Source organism: Lepisma saccharinum, chromosome 11 (genome assembly GCF_977018435.1).
Source record: "Lepisma saccharinum chromosome 11, izLepSacc3.1, whole genome shotgun sequence".
NCBI classification, from domain to species: Eukaryota; Metazoa; Arthropoda; class Insecta; order Zygentoma; family Lepismatidae; genus Lepisma; species Lepisma saccharinum.
The window spans coordinates 57,867,257-57,886,906 of record NC_139239.1 but is presented as its reverse complement, the minus strand read 5'-3'; the positions used below and the strand labels follow the sequence as shown (position 1 = coordinate 57,886,906).

At 36.6% G+C, this 19,650-nt stretch overlaps 2 protein-coding genes across 3 annotated transcripts in view; one reads left to right on the top strand and one right to left on the bottom strand.

The window, feature by feature from the left end:
* bchs (WD repeat and FYVE domain containing 3 bchs) overlaps positions 1–5,259 on the bottom strand; it is a 154,200-nt gene extending 148,941 nt beyond the window's left edge. For both annotated transcript variants that reach the window (XM_083131159.1, XM_083131160.1), the window contains exon 1: positions 5,120–5,259. The gene's annotated coding sequence lies outside the window, so the exon portion shown is untranslated. The remainder of the gene's footprint in view (positions 1–5,119) is intronic.
* Positions 5,260–8,064: 2,805 nt separating this feature from the next.
* The window catches only part of Sar1 (Secretion-associated Ras-related 1), a 29,169-nt gene continuing 17,583 nt past the window's right edge, over positions 8,065–19,650 (top strand). The window contains exons 1-4 of the mRNA XM_083131157.1: positions 8,065–8,197; positions 10,263–10,308; positions 11,946–12,065; positions 17,969–18,034. Coding sequence (XP_082987283.1) covers positions 10,266–10,308; positions 11,946–12,065; positions 17,969–18,034 — 229 coding nt within the window. The 5' untranslated portion in view covers positions 8,065–8,197; positions 10,263–10,265. The remainder of the gene's footprint in view (positions 8,198–10,262; positions 10,309–11,945; positions 12,066–17,968; positions 18,035–19,650) is intronic.

Below are 19,650 nucleotides of genomic sequence, written 5' to 3'. Positions count from 1 at the left end.
ATTTTGATTTATGACACATCCTTAACAAAATTTGTGGGCAAGTTGTTTCGTTTTAACAAGAGCCTTGTTTAATCTTACAGTGTCGTTTTTGCTGGTAAGAAACCAACAATCGCACACATTCCTGAATGTTTATGAATAAACAACTGCATTGTTAACAATTGGCGGCTTATGCTAAAAGAGAGTTTTGCTTTTCTATTCTTAGAAGCAGCAAGTCTTGGTAGTGAAATCTGAAGGCAAACCTCTATTGTAGTGTTTGGTAAAAAATACTGTGTTATAGTGTGTGGCTTTTTTCTTTCTTTTGCTGTGATAAAGAAAGGAAAATAAGTGAGTTCGCTACGGGAAGTACAGTCAGCACAACACGCGAAAGTTTTTTTGCTGGGAAAAAGGAATTTGCGTGCGAGCAGGAGTTCGCATAGGAAGTGAACAGTGCGTGTTGTAAAGTTAATTGCAGCGTGGAGGAAGAATATTTTCTTGTGATTCGCGAGTCTATGGTGTGCAAAAAAAGTGACAAGTTTCGAGTCATATTGCACGATGGCGGTCGAAGTATGTGGCTGTTTCGTCCGTGACTGAATCGCATTCGCACAGCGATTTACGTTCCCTTCTGTGTCCTGAGAAAGGAAGTTCCAAACAAACTCCAAGTGGTGAATGCTACCGTGATGGAACATTCTCCACATAACTGAAGTTCTCTCTTTGGTATGTATGGTGTAGACCTGCTGACCTGTCCAGGAGAGTGGCTACGACCATAAGTACTGAGCATCATTGAGCCCCATTGGGCACTTCTATGGTAAAAATCTTGTCCTCGTCTAGTTCCTTCGAGCTGCTGATGTCAAAGAAGCTGAATCTAAATCTCTGTCGCATTAGGAATTTTATATTAACAAGAATATGCCGTGCAATGGGATAAATCCTAGCTACACAGTTTATGATTGGTTCTCAGAAGTAACAATCTCTGAATTTCAAATAATTATGTAAATTTATAAAAATGAGGAATTGTTAATTTCTTGTGTAAGTCACGTTATAATTCATCGTTCTTTGTTTTAAACCGTGATTATTCAAACTTGTTACCTATTCTGTAATGAAGAAGGTAAAGTCGAGCCCAAGACGTATTTATTTTGTAAGGATCCCTGAGTGTCATGTATCAGAGTACTTGTTCATGTTAACAAAGAGTAACTTCGTGTGCTTTTGTTTATTTTGATTACAATGAATATAATTGTTCTAAATCTTTATCCATGTCTTTGTAGTTCTGTTTTACTTCACTTAATGATGGTTTATGTTTCAGTTCATGCTTAGATTTTTTTACTAGTGTTAATCTTTTTCCTGACCTCGACTACTGGCTAGTACTATAGTGAGAAAAATCACCACTACTGCTGATACTTTGATCCGAAGAAACAGTGTGGATTTTCATTCTGGAACAACGGTCATCAGCATTCCAGGCGTCGTTATAACATAGGCTGCCTGAATGCATGAAAAGTATCAACGGAAATGTGTTACATGTGAGACACTTTAAAAATGTAGCAAAATTTGACTTTATTTGTATGTGAAACATATAGGCTGCAGATGCTAATTTTTGTTGGCGAAATGTGCAAATTATATGCATTCACACACATTTAAATTTTCACGTAATAAAAAACACTGATAACTTTCAGATTAATTCATTTTGTTATTTGTTGTAATTAAGAGCACTTTGTGGAATGTCCCTGAACTGGAGCTAAGGAATATCTTAGAAACAAAATAATTTATTTATGTGAAAATTTTAGGATTCTACATTCCAAAATTATTTTAAAAACAAAATCAAAAACAATTTGCCCCTCTATGTGTAAACATGTTTTACATTGGAAATTTGGACTTGATATTATCTTACTTCAACATTCCACACTTTCACTATGTGTATCATGTTATGGATGTCTTTCACATTCTGTTCTACTTCTAATGAAAACATCTACATTTTAAGGCAACTTCAATCTTGCATTCATCTCATATTGCAATATACAACATCTAGCTTACAATTAAGAAGACTAGAGATTTCATGCTGTTTTTCAAATTTGAAGTTTCAAATAATATGGAACAATTTCATCTGTACTATTATTTAATACTCGCATACAAACAATGGGGCTGTTTACCCACCGTACCCCTTCGAGAATTACATTGACATTCATATTAATCGACAGATTTTGATGTTTTACGTAATACAAAACTAGTTCCAGTGCGCAGAAAACACAAATAACAGAGATATTCAATCACAACGTATGAGCCACCTGCCATTTTGGAGTGCTTTTGCCGCTTTTTATTATTAAAACCCTTTGTATGCACACGCAAATAGAGAAAGCACACGTCAATAATAACTATTGGTACCAAACCTAGCAATCTTAACATAAGTATGTAAACTTATAGTTGCTGTTGTGGAAGGAATGTCGTTTTGGGTGCTACATTCACTTGTGTGAAGCCTTCAGGTTGTTGTTCTTCACGGTAAACTAACACGCTAAGGTAACAGATGCACTTTACTTCACAATAACACATTTCCGCAAGATAAAATCAACTGAAAAAGTTCATAAAAAACAAAATCTTCATATACAATGCCAAATATTTCACTTTATCTAGGGGGTACAGAGGGACAGGTGCACCCAAACAATATTGACATTTTGAGGGTATTTTTGGTTTCTCTCTGAAATTTGACAGGTGTAAATATTCTGGGCATGAGTTTACAATACCGGACCACTCTACAATTTCAGTTGTTAAAATTGTTTGTACGTTTACGTGTAGAACTTGTAAAATAACCTTGCGATTTACCACGGTGATTGTCCATACACAGCAATTCGGAACCATCTTTCTTTTGCAATTCCTTAATGGTCTCCCTTTACGCACAACAATCTTGCTGACAGACAAGGAATGCCTACGAGGTTAGGTTCCATTAGCATTATTGGTAACATTATCGTATGGGTAAAACGGATTCCTTCAAATTTACAGGAGAAAGTACTTACGGAAATCATTTTCTTGAGCGTTTTGGAAGTTCCTGAATGTAGATTTGATCCATTTTAATGTGAATGCGTTTTGTTTTCTGCGAAAATCTCTGTCCGACACGCTGTTTCTGCTCCCTCCATTTGCTTTTTGCATGAGAGTGCAATGTTCCGTGTGTTAAGACGATGCAACCCCGTAGCCAGTGTTTCAGCCTCGCCGTGTTTTCACTAGAACCACCTGTCGAGTTCGGAACAAGCTATTTTTCCCCGAATGGGTGTCACTTATCGCACAACATTGTAGCAACATTGTGTTCGGACGTCACAGGAGAGAGCTGTTTTTACAATTTTTCTTTGTATTTATGCTAATGGAACCTAACCTAACAGGCCTAACCTAACCACGTAGGCATTCCTCGTCTGACGTCAATATTCAAGGTTGCAAGATTGTTGTGCGTAAAGGAAGAGAATTAACGAATTACGAAAGAAAGATGGTTCCGACCCGAATGGTTGTCACTTATCGCACAACACTGTAGCAACATTGTGTTCTGACGTCACAGGAGAGACCTTTTTCATGTTAGGCAATACAAGCTAACGCGTCTCTTAGCGAAAATAATAATTTTTCTTTGTATCTATGCTAATGGAACCTAATCCAACAGGCCTAACCTAACCACGTAGGCATTCCTCGTCTGACGTCAATATTCAAGGTTGCAAGATGGTTGTGCGTAAAGGAAGAGCATTAACAAATTTCGAAAGAAAGATGGTTCCGACCCGAACGGGTGTCACTTATCGCACAACACTCTAGCAACATTGTGTTCTGACGTCACAGGAGAGACCTTTTTCATGTTAGGCAATACAAAGGTAACGCGTCTCTTAGCGAAAATATTATTTTTTCTTTGTATTTATGCTAATGGAACCTAACCTAACAGGCCTAACCTAACCACGTAGGCATTCCTCGTCTGACGTCAATATTCAAGGTTGCAAGAGTGTTGTGCGTAAAGGAAGAGCATTAACGAATTGCGAAAGAAAGATGGTTCCGAATTGCTGTGTATGGACAATGAACGTGGTAAATCGCAAGGTTATTTTACAAGTTCTACACGTAAATGCGACGTATTAGCATAATTTCAAATAGGGGCACGAAAGTAGATATTTTCCGGTGAACGAGGTTGCACCACTGCATAAATCGACAAAACACTCTCAGAACGCCCCCTAAACCAGTATGCTATCACGGCCTTAATGTGTTACAGATTCGAAACAACAAGTAACAGTAAGTACTCGTAAATAGAGAAAATAAACATTATCTTAGTTAGAAATGCATTATTTCGCCTTAAGAAATGTTCCGCAACACGTTAGCAATGTAAAGAAGTCCGAAATATATGATTTGTAGGTGTTTCACCCATACGATAATAGTACCGCATTATTAATGTTTCAGCTAACAGAACTATACCTTGTCTTGCCTGTTGATTTCTTCATGTTGGGTAAATGACATCTTCCGTGGAGCTATTGTTCTTATGGTAGGGTTACGTTACATTAAGAAAACATAGTTTATTTTGTTTCAAACTTTATATGGTGCTCCTTTCAAAATTCTAAAATTGAGCACAGAACATTTGCATTCTCATTCCAAAATTGTGTTTCTTTTATTTAACCCAAGGCATGTTGTATGCAGTATGACCTTTAATCATGCAGCAGGGAGATAACAAAATAAATATAGAAATAAACGAGAAAAAAAAGGAATCTGTAAATTGCTGAAAATTGACATCAAAACTACGTGCTCAATTCAATTATCTCAAGTATTCGTTAATTAATAGCTATGACACGTCCCCAATCTGGGCACGGAACTAATTCGTTGACATTTACGTTAATTATGAACTTTTTATTGCACATTTATTGATATCAACATAATACAAGAATAGAAACTAAATTAATACATCTAGCCCAGCCTACTGGCCTATTTCATTATATGAATCAATAAATAACATTATTTGTTAGCAGCCACTTCTAAAATACGGACATAAAAAAATATTGACTACGCTTTACAAGATTCCTATCAAAACATCAATCCAAAAGCGAACGATTCTATCAAATAGAACTTTCACCTGTTTTCTTTCCAGGTATTGATTATGTAGGAGTCCCAGAAACTTAATAACGCGATTAAGTGCAACTGAGGTACTTACCACTTGCATTGGACAAAATATGTTTCTTGAGAATTTAAACAACACAATATAAAATAAATAACCCCATTCTTCGCCTCACAATATACGCCCACTTTAGTGTTTTATCCCACCCTTCAATATATCGAATAAAGTCATCTTGTTTTCCACTTTGACAGTGTTGCAAGATCTTTCGCACATCTCATAACTTGTTAACAACTGAATTTCTCTTTGGATATCCACTTGCTCCACAATGAATAGGGCGAGTTTGTGTTTGTCAATCATTAAATTTTCTATTAAACCTGTTGGCTGGGTTCCAAAACTACGGGGAAAAGGGCCAAGAGTGGCAAAGACAGATTACTTTCACGTTATAATGATCGCCGCCAGTAGTTAAGCCTAATTCTAGCGGGGGTTAATCTGCAGAAGAGTACGTTGATAAAGTTAAAAAAAAAGGTAAAGTGCTCCCCTGTGCATAGCACCACGCCATAAAGGCGTATAGGGGATGTGGGGGTAACGCCCCACACTTTCTTGATCCGGTCGTGAGTGAGAGGATGTGATCAGCATCACGCCCCTGACCGCCTTTATCCCCCCCCAGGTACCCATGTTATTCGACGCTGGGTGGGCGCCGGGGCCGCTTCCATCGTTAGAAAAGTTCCCGGATTTGAACCGGACGGCGATCGAACCCGGGACCTTGAGCATGGTCTTATGATGGTAGTCAGACGCGTTACCGACTGAGCCACCGCGGCCAAATTACGTTGATACAAATTACAAAGTGCAGAGATAAGGATTTAAAAGGTACGCTAATTTCAATAATGTTTAGAAATATATAGACGGTGTTAAAGGCGGAGCTACTGCGGAGCATGCGCACTCGTCTGGTCCCCCTCGAACATCCGGTTACGCTTAGGATGCTATGGATGTTAATACGAAAGGGCAAAGTGGTGATTTTTTTACAAGGTAATAGGGTGTCAGCTGTGTAGCATATGGTTGCACAGCTCGATCGGGAACAAATTTATTGAGTCAAGAATCACTTCGTAGGTTTCCGAAGGACGCAGAGAGACGAAACCTGTTGATAGAAGCAGAACCAGAAAGGATTGGTACCCGGAAAGGATTTTTACGACTTGCACTTTGTTACAAGCATGTTGATCGTTTATCTGCGTATTGTGTTGTGGTGTAAAGCATACATCTTAGTGAGGTTTCACACCGAAGCGACACGCGACAGCAGTGGTTCATACCGTAGTGACAAGCGACACAGGCCCATTTAGTCTATAAATAAGCATTTACCGCTCATGGGAAATCAAGTCTCAGGCGGCACAATACACGCCATTGGAAATCTGAGCGACACGTGTATTTCCTCGTGGCGAATTGGTTCGAAAGGAAGCTTTCAGACTGTATCGATACGTGTCTCTTGGAAACCAACATTCAAAAATAAACAACACCTTCCGAAATAAAGCGACACGACAAATTGCATGTGTCGCTTGTCGCTTTCATTTCGCTCGGACTGGGCCGTTTTATCATTACGGTGCATTGTGTTGCCAAGGTCTGTTATTTGCGCCAGCGTGACTGGTAAATGGTTTGCTTTAGACCGAATGCTTCTGGGCGAAATCCCGATATCGTTTGTCGCTTCAGTCTGAAAACTCCCTTGTTGCTTGAAGTAAATTCGTGCAAGTGATGCTTACCTCCGGCAGACTTTTAAGCTTTCTGGCTGTTTGTCATCCCTCTTGGGTGATGACAGCAGTATTTTAACAAATGTTTTTAGTTTTTTGCGAAGAGCTGGACTCTTCCACCGTCTGTAAGGAGGTTTTTTTAGTTTGTTTCTTCTGACTTTTTAATGTGTCGTGTTTGTCTCGTGCAGGTCTCTTTACAACCTTGCACTTTTAGTTTTTCTTAAGGGGCAATCTACACCCCTTTTTTAAATTTTAAGTCAGAATTTTAGATAAGGAGACATTTCCCCGTATACATAGAAGGGTGCGAAATGGCCGTACGTGCCGACGCACCCAGAAATTTTAATTAATTCATTCATTCATTCGTGCAAGTGAAAGTGGCATGCCATATCATAAGTTTTCCCCTAAATCCCTCAGGCGGAAAGGCGACGTTGAAAGCACATATATTTAATAGCATTTGTTATGTCTCATTACTTCTGCAGATTTGTTGGCAAAGATTCACTTAAGCATACTTTATAATATATTAATATCACTAGTATTATAGAATTATCTTTCCCTCACTTTTCCATTTACAAATTAATTGAATACCTAAACGTTCGTCGTGCGTGTACATGAGATACTTGTATGCACGTAGTGTGCTATACAACTCCGCTCTGAAACCCTGCTCCTAGCTACGGCTCTGCAGTTGATCATCAGACGGATTCTAGACGTCCACTTCTTCATAGTAGAACTGTAACAAATACCTTTCTTGACTATCGTCGCACAACTGATTAAAACAAGCGCTCATTTCTTACTTCGTATGCCGGTGAATCTGCACTGGCAACAACGGGGACTGGCCTAAACCGGAAGTTCCGGGGGGACCGGGTAAGACCTCACCAATCTTTATGTTTACATTTCTAACACGGTCTATATATATATATATATATATATATATATATATATATTTAGCTATATGCTCCATATCAGAATCTATAAATATAGATGATTTATGTGGAACAATCGAGAAACTATTTTTGGGACGGCATATCCAGTCCATCCAACCACAGACCTTTTCTGTGGTCCAAGAGTAGGGAATCTCTAGCAAGACGTTAGAGATATTTGCAATACAGAATACTATCTATAACACAGGAAATTCGACCTGCTTCTTTTCCACGAATATGACCATGGTATGACTTGCATATATGACTTCTAACTTTGTAATATGGTTTCATGATTTGCGAGCTCAACTCAAATCAATGAACACTAAAGTTGAATCGGATTGGATACAGTTATTACTTGTTACAAAGATTGAACAAACGCATTTCGTCCTTCACTTTTCATCCACCCGGATATATGACGTCATTGCTTGCCAACTGTTAGAAGCTGACGAGCTTGTACTCGATAGGAAGATTATTAATCTGTAAACCAGTTGTTCTATAGTCAACAATATTTTAGACAAAAGGTTAGTAGCGGGGTATATTTAAGCGTCACGTAGGGGTAAGTCCAGTGAGATACATTACATCACTCTATAGTTATAATTAATACAGACTTTTACCCCTGTATTAGGTACAGCATGGTGTTTGTCTTCATATGTATTTATATGGTTCCCTTGTAATTATTCTGTGCTAAAGCTTGTGCCAAGTTTCCGCTCTCTATAGATTAAAAATAATATTTACATAAATCACATTACAACGAAATGATGATATGCAATGAATAAATTGAATCCGACCTTCTAAGTTCCTCTTGTGAATACGTGAAAATACGAAGTAGCTGAGTCATATTGCTTACTTTGCGTAAGCGCGATTACTAGCAAGTTGTGTTCCTTGTTAGTTGACTGCTACTGGTGACAGTGTTATAATTTTTTTACCCAAATGTATTTAATATACTAGCAATCTGAGTAAATCGTTTATTTATGGACGGGAAGTGAATGTTGACAGCACCTATGCTGCACCACGTCAATTTGAATTATACATGCTACAACATATTTAAATGATAAGTAGTTATATAATGTCATGCATTCAATTTGATTACAGGCATCTTGTTATATAAATTTTCTCATTTCTTAAGATACGCATAGAATTTCAATGAAGTCTGTATTAACGGATGAGAGATTCCATCTGCTGAAAGTAAAATTCATCCTCAGGAATCCTCAAAATTTTCACTGATTTTTAACAAAATGGAAGAAATTATTTATTTAGTGAAAGTTGTTTTAGAAACTTGTACAAGTTATAATAGTGTGTGGCCATGTCTCTCCAATCTGAGCACTCTTTAATGAGTGAATTTTCACAAGCAATTTAACCATTGAATTATTTCAGAAGTACGGGTGATTCTTTATGTAGTTTACAACTTCAATAATTTATAATTATTTATTGGAACTACATACAGACTTGGTTTATATGTCATTATGCAGCAAAACATTTCAAGTTTTTTATTAGAAATCTGTTATGGTTCAATGTGTGCACCGTTGGTCATCCTAGACACATCCCAACGAAAGTCAATTTCCTGCCAAACATTAACCAGCATTTCAGGGGTAACATTAGCGATGGCTGTTGTGATGTGATCTTGAAGTTCATGAAGATTATGAGGTAGGGGAGGGGTGTACACCCTATCTTTCACAAACCCCCACCAAAAAAAAAGTCGAGTGGAGTGTAATCTGGAGACCGTGGCGACCAGGCAATTGGTCCACCACGACCCTGGAGCCTTTGTGCGTCGCACAGAACATCCTGTTTCGATAAATGCCTGGTGCCATTTGTACACGTTGGTCTGCTGGGCAGGTCCTTGCCGTATTCTGTGCGAAACTTTCCCTGTACACTCGTTCCTGACTTGGTTTCTTCGAACCAGAACACACACTTAGCTCTTTCCGCACCAGTGAAAGTTGCCATTTTCAACGATAGACCGGTGGCGCCGCATGTGATCAACTCCGCAACTACACACTACGTGAGTCAAAACTTGAAGTGTTTTGCTGCATAATGACATATAAACCAAGTCTGTATGTGGTTCCAATAAAAAAATTAAAAAAAGTAAAGTGTTCCCCTGTGCTTAGCACAACACCATGAAGGCATATAGGGGGTGTGGGGGTAACGCCCCACACTTTCTTGATCCGGTGGTGAGTGGGGGTGATGTGATCAGCATCACACCCCTGACCACCTTTACCCCCCAGGTTATTCGACGCTGGGTGGGCGCCAATAAATAATTATAATTTATTGAAGTTGTAAACTACATAAAGAATCGCCCTGTACAAGAGTGGCGTATTTTCCCCTTATTTTTTTCATATTACGCTACTTTCCATGATTATTCTGCCTATAACTGCAATGTAATATGATAATCATACAGAAATATTAGTAGCTACATTATATTTCCGAAAATTTAATTAGCTCATAAGTATTTGTGGTGTGTATATATAGCAATGTGAGCACACTAGAAGAAACAAGTGTTATATAAATAAAGGGATTTAATGAAAATAGAAACCATATTACATCAGTGTATTCTTTGTTTCATATGTATTAATGCATTGTCTTGTATTGCAGAAAATGTTTCTGTGGGACTGGTTCACAGGTGTCTTAGGATATTTGGGTAAGTTTAACCATAATATTGGAGGGGATGTTCTAATATAACATTTACTTACAGTATATTCAATGATGAAAGTGGTATATCTGTTTTTATAATTATTACGTACAATCGTGAGTTTTTTATTCAATTGGAACAGTTATTATAGGTACTGGGTTGGCAAAATTATTGATAATTCCGGTGATAATCCAACATGCCATTATCTGAACTTCCTGAAGATTGCAATTTGAGTAATTGTTAAATTAGAAAACAAAAGTAAAGCATCGAAAAGAAATATAATTCACTACAGGTGGACGTGCTTTCAAGTAATCTCCATGTGACTATCTTAGACTGAGTTTGTTTGACACAATTGATTTTTTTAATATGTATTGCACAAATGGCATATTTAGCTGTAACAGAAATGAATTTTGTCTGTGGATTTATATCTGACAAAATATTACATGGTTTTTGGGAATGATAAATAAAATCACATCTACCAAGCTGTTTATCACCAAAAACACCAATCCTTTTCAAGTATTACATGATTATTATCACACGTTAGTGACACTATTTTACTGCATTACTTGCTTTCAAGTCTTTTTATTATGAAGTAGTCATTAGTTTTGTATTTATATGGGTATGCAACAATTGTTAATTAATGTAAGTTATTACAAACTACCATATTGTGCATATAAACATCGAATTTTTGTCTCTGAAAGGTTTAGGAAAGCAAAGGTATCATTTGGCATTTCTTGGTCAGGAAAAGTCTGGAAAAGCCACACTAATACTTCAACTACTGGAAGAACAAAGCATTTCACCAATGCCATACAGTTGTAAGTGAAGAAGAAGGTTTTTCTTACATATATCAGTTTCGAGTGTTTGTTGGAACAGAATGTTGGTAGTTGTATGTTGTGAACAAATGATTGTTAATTTTGAGCATTGTGATGGCATTTATTTCTTCAAAGTAGTAATTTTTACATAAATTGATTTGGTGAACTAATTAGCAGTGGAGGAGAGAAATATTAAACAACTAATTCTAACATTCATACTAAAACAGGCTATTGTACACTCATGTTCAGATAAAGTGGCACATACTTCAACTGTCCAACCTTATAAAATGTACGACTTTATGAAATCAGGAGTGTACAATTGACTTAACAAACATTTTCTGAATCAAGTGGAAAAAAAATTGCTTTCCTTGAGAGGGTAGTGTAGATGTTTTCTTTATAATTTATGGCGACATAAACAGATTTTAATGCATAAAATACAAATGTTGTGAGTGATTAGCATTAATTAAGATAAACAATAATGGTGGGGTGTCCATTACAGTGAAACACTTACAAGAATATAAGGTTAGAGTTAATAAAACTTTGCTACTCTGTGGCTCAAACTATTTGTGTTAGGAGCTTCAAAGAAGGCCACAGGATTCCATTTGTATGCCTTTGCCAAGATTAACTGTAGGGTTTATGTGTTGTTAAATTATGATATTATAATAAGAAGACAAGATGCAATTGTGATTTCATCCTGTTAAATGGATAATAGAATCATGTTTTCTATCTTCCCTTGCATATAATTTTATTTTAATAGTGTGTGTGTGTGTGTTTGTGAAGTAATTGGGCATGTATTAACATGTTGCATGATTTTTTTTGATCTATTTTCTGCAGGATTATGGAAAAAATCTGGAAAACTTCTTTTCCTAGGGTTGGACAATGCTGGTAAAACCACTCTCCTCCACATGCTTAAAGATGATCGCTTAGCTCAGCATGTACCAACTTTGCATCCAAGTAAGAATTTGTTTTTAACTACTCTTTGTGTTCTCCTTGTACACAAACAAATGAATCATGAACAAGTCGGTGAATTGAATGCTTAAAAGGAAATGACATTGGAGATGTCATATTTCTCTTTGGATCCAAGGTTAGGTCAAATAATTTCTAATTAGGAACGGTTCTAAATAACACCATCCAAGAATGTTAACCAATCAGAGCACATGATATTGAAATCGAATCAATTATCAGAAAGAAACGTGTGTATTACACTTAACTTCACCTAACTGCTGTCACTGTAATGAAAGTTACCCCTTTCTGATACATTTTCAATGCAAAACGATAGGAGCAAGCAGGTTGAAAGTCTTGTTTGGAAACATACATCTGTGATATCAGCTGCTAGTGACGTCACTGCTTAACCAGTCCATATTTTGTGTTGATCTTAAATTGAACTTTAGAAAAACTTATAACTTGTCTGTATGATAAACATAATGAAAATCAACTATCTGTATATCTGTGAAATGAGATTTTTATAAAATTATTTTGTTGTGTTCAGATTGTTTTTCTGGTGTCTGATTTCATTTATAGTATTAATACCAAGAAAATACATCAACATCACACTTCTTTTGAGTTTCTAATATGCCCTACTTCTTCCTTTGGAAATAAAATTATCATCTTTGTTACGGCTAATCGCTGGTCTATTTATTTCTTTTCATGCTGTAAACAGTGCCTCGTTTTGGTAAAATGTGAACCTGTTCAATGTTTCTTTGATTGTGTATATGTGCAATTTCAGACCATTCAAGATTTCCTGTTCAATGACTTTGAATTGTCGATTTTAAGCATTCAATTCAACGACTTGTTCGTGATTTATTTGATTGCTTACAAACAGCTTAAGAACATAAGAAAGATGTTGTGTTCTGCATTTCCTGTTGTGCATGTATTTGTACAATATTTCATTCTTGACATATGTGAGTTTCAAGATTTATATTGTAGTTGGCTTAGTCATCACTTATTCTCACATGGTCCGTGTGGGAGTGCCAATATGAACCAAGTGCTGTAATTATTAGAGGCATGCATATTTCATTTTTGACGAAAACACTAAATGTTTAATATCAAAATAATAATTTTTGATGGTTTTGAAAGGTGTGAGGTGCATTCCCCTACCATGTTTTGTCCCAAATTTATGAGAAAAACTGCAAAATAAACTCTTAAACATGAAATTTAGTTTATTTACCGACATGACACTTTCTGAAGTCTGTTTTATCCTGTGATTTATGCAGTCCATGGAAAAGTTATTAACCCATACCCGTCATTGTGTTAACATGCATTAAGATACAATGACGGGTGCACCCGTCATCGTGGACGTGATTTGTAATACACGTTGTAGTCATAAACTGCATTATCGGCTGTGCTCGTAATAGTTCAAACACTTTGTCAATAGATGGCATCGTGCAGAAGGTATACATTAGTTGTCAGAGAGTGAAGCAAAATGGCTGATCCTTATGAAGTCGCAACTCAAAAAAATTGCAATTTCTTGGAAGAAAGCGACTTTAGTGTATCTGATGAATATTCAGAATGGCAGACTGAAACTACCAGTGGTGTTAGTAGTGAAGAAGAGGTACAAAGTGAAGGCAACGAAGCATCACAACCAAATGCTGTAGCAACAGGTAGGCCTATTGTAGCTAGAAATATAAATGACTGGAACTGGGATAATGTGAGTAATAGCTGCCGTATTGGTGCTTGCAATGTTAGCGGTGAAATAGAATCTACAGTTCGCCAATCTTTGGGCAAAATCCTACAGAGGTTCAAGTGTTGGAACAGTTCACAGCAACTCAAACTTACTTACTTAGAACTAACTTATATGCAGCCAAACTAATTTCGGAAATTGAAGCAGATCCAGCCAGGATAAATACATACGATGAAGAACATTGGTTTCCTGTAACTGTAGTTGAAATGAGAGCCCACTTCGCTTTCTGTATCCTCATGTCTCAAACAAGGAAACCCATCATGCAGGATAATTGGTTGAAGAAGAAAATAATAGAAATACCATTTTTGGGGGGAGACAATGACTTTCAGGAGGTTCAAATCTATCTCACGATATCTTCATTTTGCTACTGATTCCCCAGATACCCAACAAGACAAACTTCAAAAAGTTAGACCAGTTTTCACTCTGTTGCTTGATCGATTTCAAAGAGTATATGTTCCAGGCAAAAATGTCTGTATACATGAAAGTCTAATGAAGTTTAGATAAAGGCTTTCCTATGTGCAGTATAACCCTTCATAAGAGGGCACGATTTTGAGTTAAAATATACAAAGTATGTTCATTTGACAATGCCTATTGTTACAAGTTAAAAGTTTACACAGGCAAGGAGGGAAAATATGTTCAAGATACTACCAAAACTCCAGCATGTTGTTCTGGAAATGTGAAAAATTGCTTGACGAATGGAGAACTATATACAGGGTGGGAAATAACCTTTTGCTAGGGGTCTGCTGGAAAAAGTACCAACAATTAAGAAATTATGGTAATACCAAATGTTTACTACGACAATTGTGGTTACAAAAACAGAATTAAAAGTTAGTTCACGACAAAGCACCTTGCTTCAAGGCAAATGCTACCCAAGACCTTCTTCGGCGAAGTGGCATGAACTTGTTCAGCAGTTCTGAATGGCCGGGTGCATCACCGGACCTGAATGCAGCGGAGCACTTTGGGGCTATTCTGAAGGACGCAGTTGAGTCCTTGATGATAGTGGAACGTAGACCAGACCGCTATTCCCGGGCAACACTCCATCTGGAACAAGTCCTCCGTGACAAGGAATGGAATACGGAATTTTTGCGAATCTTCTGAGCTCCTACCCTGATCGTCTTCGTGCTGTGAGAGATGCAAACAGAGGACATACTAACTTTTAATTTTGTTTTTGTAACCACATTTGTCGTAGTAAACATTTGGTATTACCATAATTTCTTAATTGTTGTTACTTTTTACTGTGGACCCCTAGCAAAAGGTTATTTCCCACCCTGTACATGGATAATTGGTACAGCTCTCCCAATTTATTCAGAGATTTGTTGGAGATGAACACCCATGCTGTTGGAACTGTTAGACCAACAAGTAAAAACATGCCACAGTTATTCAACGATACCACATTGAAGAACGGAATTGACATTTGCATCAGCAAATAATATTTTTGCTGTGAAATGGATTGACAAGAAACCTGTTCACGTCTTGTCAACCATCCATGAAAGACCAGATTGTATGGAAATAAACAACAACCAAAAGATGAAGCTGAAACCTAATTGCGTCATTGATCACATTCTGGATCCAACAACCAAGAGAATGAGATTCACGAAGTTTTGGCTCAACCTGTTATAGTGTAAGGTCTGCTACAATAGAGGATACCGAGGAGAATCCTGCTTTAAATGTAGCAAATGCTGGTTTGCCCTACATGTGGACATGTAACATTTTCTCACAGTTTCCATGATAGCATGTGTATGTGCAAAAGGCAAAATAAAGTGAAAAATAATTGTATTGCTAGGTCAAAATTTTAAATTAAAAATTGTATTGTGATGGGTTAATTCTGCTGTAAATACTTGAGAAGCAAAATTGGACTCTTTGCACAGGGGAAAACGTATTGCTCTGATAACTACATAATATTCTATTAGAAGGGAAATGTTTCTTTTGTGTAATCAGTTTAGCTTTTAAATCAAATTTTGTGTTTTACTCACCATTTTAACACAGATATCCCATTTTATTCTTCTGCTTTTGATGCTGAAATGTACCCAGTTTTTGCACCGAAATCTTCATGTTTTATTGGCCATAAATATGTGGCTCTAGTAAGGAGCTATCAATCTAGATTGAACCACTAAGATGATAAATTTAAGGAGCCACACTCTTGAAATGCATGACGTTTCCTTCGAGCATGAGAAAAGCCATTTACATTGTTGTATTTTTAGTCATAATGCCTCATCTCTGCATTAATTGTGACTGTCGATGAATGAATACTTGATACATAATTAATTGGCCAGTATTCTTCCTGGTGTGGTTTCAAATATATATATAAAGGGTACAGAAATAATCTTACTTGATCTATTTTTTATTATTGTAAAAAAAGAAACACTACAAAGAAATCACCAATCTTTGTTTCTAATCTGGTCACTTTTCTGCCTTTTGGTTAATCGTGAGGTTGATGAGGATAAATGGTGACCTCAGGAAATGGATGATGGAACAACTGGCTTAATTGTACATTGACACACACTAGCCATGGAAGGAGACTAAAGCACCTATCATGACGATTTTGAAAAGTACATTAACAAACTTACATTTTAAAAGATTAGCAGATGTACCAATATAGCTACTACTTTGATGTCTCATTGTGAAGAAAATAAAAAGACGACAAACTGAGCAAATTAACATTATTTTCTTCAAACACAATGCACAAAAGCAATGTAATAAAGGCACTAAAATTTGTCATGAGCTTTCAGCCTCAACTGCAGCTTGCGTTTGGTGATATGTAAACATTGTGGGAGTTAACATAGCACAGCTCATTCTAGAAGAGTGGAGAAAGAGAATGAGAAAATGCACATAGGTGCAGTGCAGAAGACTATTGAGAAAGAGTTCATTAAAAGCTTCTTATTTCACAAAATACAAAGTAAAATAGACAAGTTTTATCTTACAGCAATTATATTTTCTTCTCATAATGATTATTTTTAATTTGGCATGTTTTTACGTTAAATCTTTTAGTACATTAATGAAAATCTAATTTAATCTTCATAAAAATATTTGTTTTGTTTAAAAATGTGTGAAGTCTGGCTATGAGATGGGACCAGGTTTAGTCCTCTTAGTATTGCAATAATTTCCCTAAATGCTTATATCAACTCGTCATGTTGGTGCTGGTCTCGAGCACAATGCTCCTTTGAGCCTCATGTCTGTGGAATGTATTGTTAATTACTTTCAGAAAGCTTCAAATTTACTTTCCCAATCTTTCCACCATTCTGAAAAACCTTCTATGAGCAGAAAATGCCTTTTTGATGGGTAGCTCAGATGTTTGCATAAGGTGTTTTTTACATGTTTTTTCGTTGATATCTTGCACTTTTCAGTACTCCAAACAGTGGTAATTGATCATATTAGTGTAGGATACACATCACAATTTTGTTTCATAACTGCTGTGACAATACTTAAAGCTACCCCTATCAGTGAAAAATTCAATAGGAGAAACCACGTATCAATTTTGTTTGGAATCAAATCGTGATCTGCTGTGACGTCACCACTGATTTGGTCCATTACTTTTACCAAGGTTCAAATTTACTGTAACAATCATTTCTATAATTCTGCAATACTTCGTCTTTCTCCTATAAAACTTTGGAAAAAAAAAACTTTAAACATTCGGAACCCTACTTTCAGTTTTAAAATACTAATTTATCAATAGGCTGTAAATAAATTGTCCAGTAATTTGCATTTGGTCATGTTTTTTTGGTAACAGTAATCCTCACCTTTTAACTGGTTTCCATCCCAGTACATGGTTTGGCAAAAAAGTGTAAGTACATCAAACAATGCACACTATTGAGAAGACTTACCTTCTTCTAAATTTTGTAGTTTTTGCTTAAGAAATTCTGCATGCAAGTGCACTTAGCATGAATGTGTGTGTATGTGTGCATCTTGCACATGAAACATTAGTGGTAAATTAATATGAAAACTCCAAAAGTTGTTACTATGTAAAAAAAAACACCAAACATAATACCTAATGTGTTTATTTGAAAAGTAAGAATCCTTTGGAAGTGTTCATTTAGTTCAAGTGGAACTTTGTCATTCTCTTCACGTATTACATTTTTGTACAAGTTTGTTTAAAATCCAAGGACAATATGTGTTTCTCATGTACATGTTTGTTTTGGGGAGTGTATAATATTGATGTTATTCTTTTGTGTTCTTACAGCATCAGAAGAATTATCAATAGGAAACATGAGATTTACAACATTTGACTTGGGTGGCCATCACCAAGGTTAGTAACACATTATTTTTTCTTACAACAAAACTTTCATCCTGATGGTAATATCTTCATTATAAATCTTTTGAATACTCATATACATTATTTGACACTTGTAAATTGCCATATCGACTGTTAATCTTGTGACCGTACTTTTTAAAAATATTTGAAAAGCATAAAACTGCTCTATAGATAGATAAATCTAAATCACAAACTTTTCAAGAACTTCAAGGGCATTTTTCCCGTCACACAAATATCATACCAAACCATGACCGACGCCGGAAAATGACGGCAAGCAACAACATTCAAGACAATTTTTCACTTACATCATAAAATTTACCAATTTTATACCATAGGACTTGAATAAATTATAAATAATATATATGAATAAATTATATATAATATATATACAAAAATATGTGAGGTAGGAGACAGTAAACTCCACAAATATGAAATTATCACGATATTTCGCAGTCTTGCCACATGTTCACAGTAGAAGACAGTGAAATGTCATAATAATTTCATATTTGTGGTAAGTGTTTACTGTATCCTACCTCACATATTTTTGTTTATCCACCCTTCTGGCTCTTCATCAAATCCACTGTAGATTCATTTTTGTCATGCATAAGAACAACATTGACCCCCCCCTCCCCCCTTCATCCTCCTCATAGAACTGGGCATACAAAAATGTTCTCATTTTCTACTTCCAGTCACGAGGAATGGAAAAGCAATTGATTAATGCAGTGTATGCACGTTAAACGTGTTGTTTAACCCTTAGTACGCCGCGCGGTCTGACGAAAGTAAGCTCAGTGTCGCCGAGGCTTTGAGCGCGAAATTTGAATTCGTATACATAATGGAGAAAAATCGTAATAACTCTGGCACTATGGGACCAATCTACTTCGGATAACTTTTGTTTTCCAGCTAGAACATCAGTGCATGCAACCAAGTAAAATTTGGATGCCCCAACCGCGGGGGGTTACGGGCTGCATCCCCCGAATTTCAATGAAAAAAGCATGAAAATGTGGAGTTTGCCCCCTCTTCTCCAGCTAGTTTGGGAAGAAAACCGGAACTTTTGATTTTTTTTAAAGAATGGACCTACCGCAACAGAATAAAACTTGATTTATGTTCGTGGGTGCAATACAATTTGAATAATAAGGCAAAACGTAAAACTCTGTTTTTTTCCTCAAAACAGCGACTTTGCATATTATTCATAAAATTATAACTCGGACACTATGGGACCAATCTACTTCGGATAACTTTTGTTTTGCAGCTAGAACATCAGTGCATGCGACCATGTAAAATTTGGATGCCCCAACCACCGGGGGGGGGGGGGGGTACGGTCGGGGGCTGCATCCCCCGAATTTCAATGAAAAAAGCATGAAAATGTGGAGTTTGCTCCCTCTTCTCCAGCTACTTTGGGGAGAAAACACGAACTTTTGCTTTTTTTTCGTTCGCACTTGCATCTTGTGTAGCTACTGTCAATCTATTTCTTCCCTGTTGACTCGGCTCTTTGTGGAAATATGTCCGGAAGGAAACGATTGTGTGTTAGGGAAATCGATGAGCTGTTATATGATACGAACTGTTTTTCCTAACAGAGGAGGGAAGGAAGCCTTTGCAATCGTTTGTTTTGT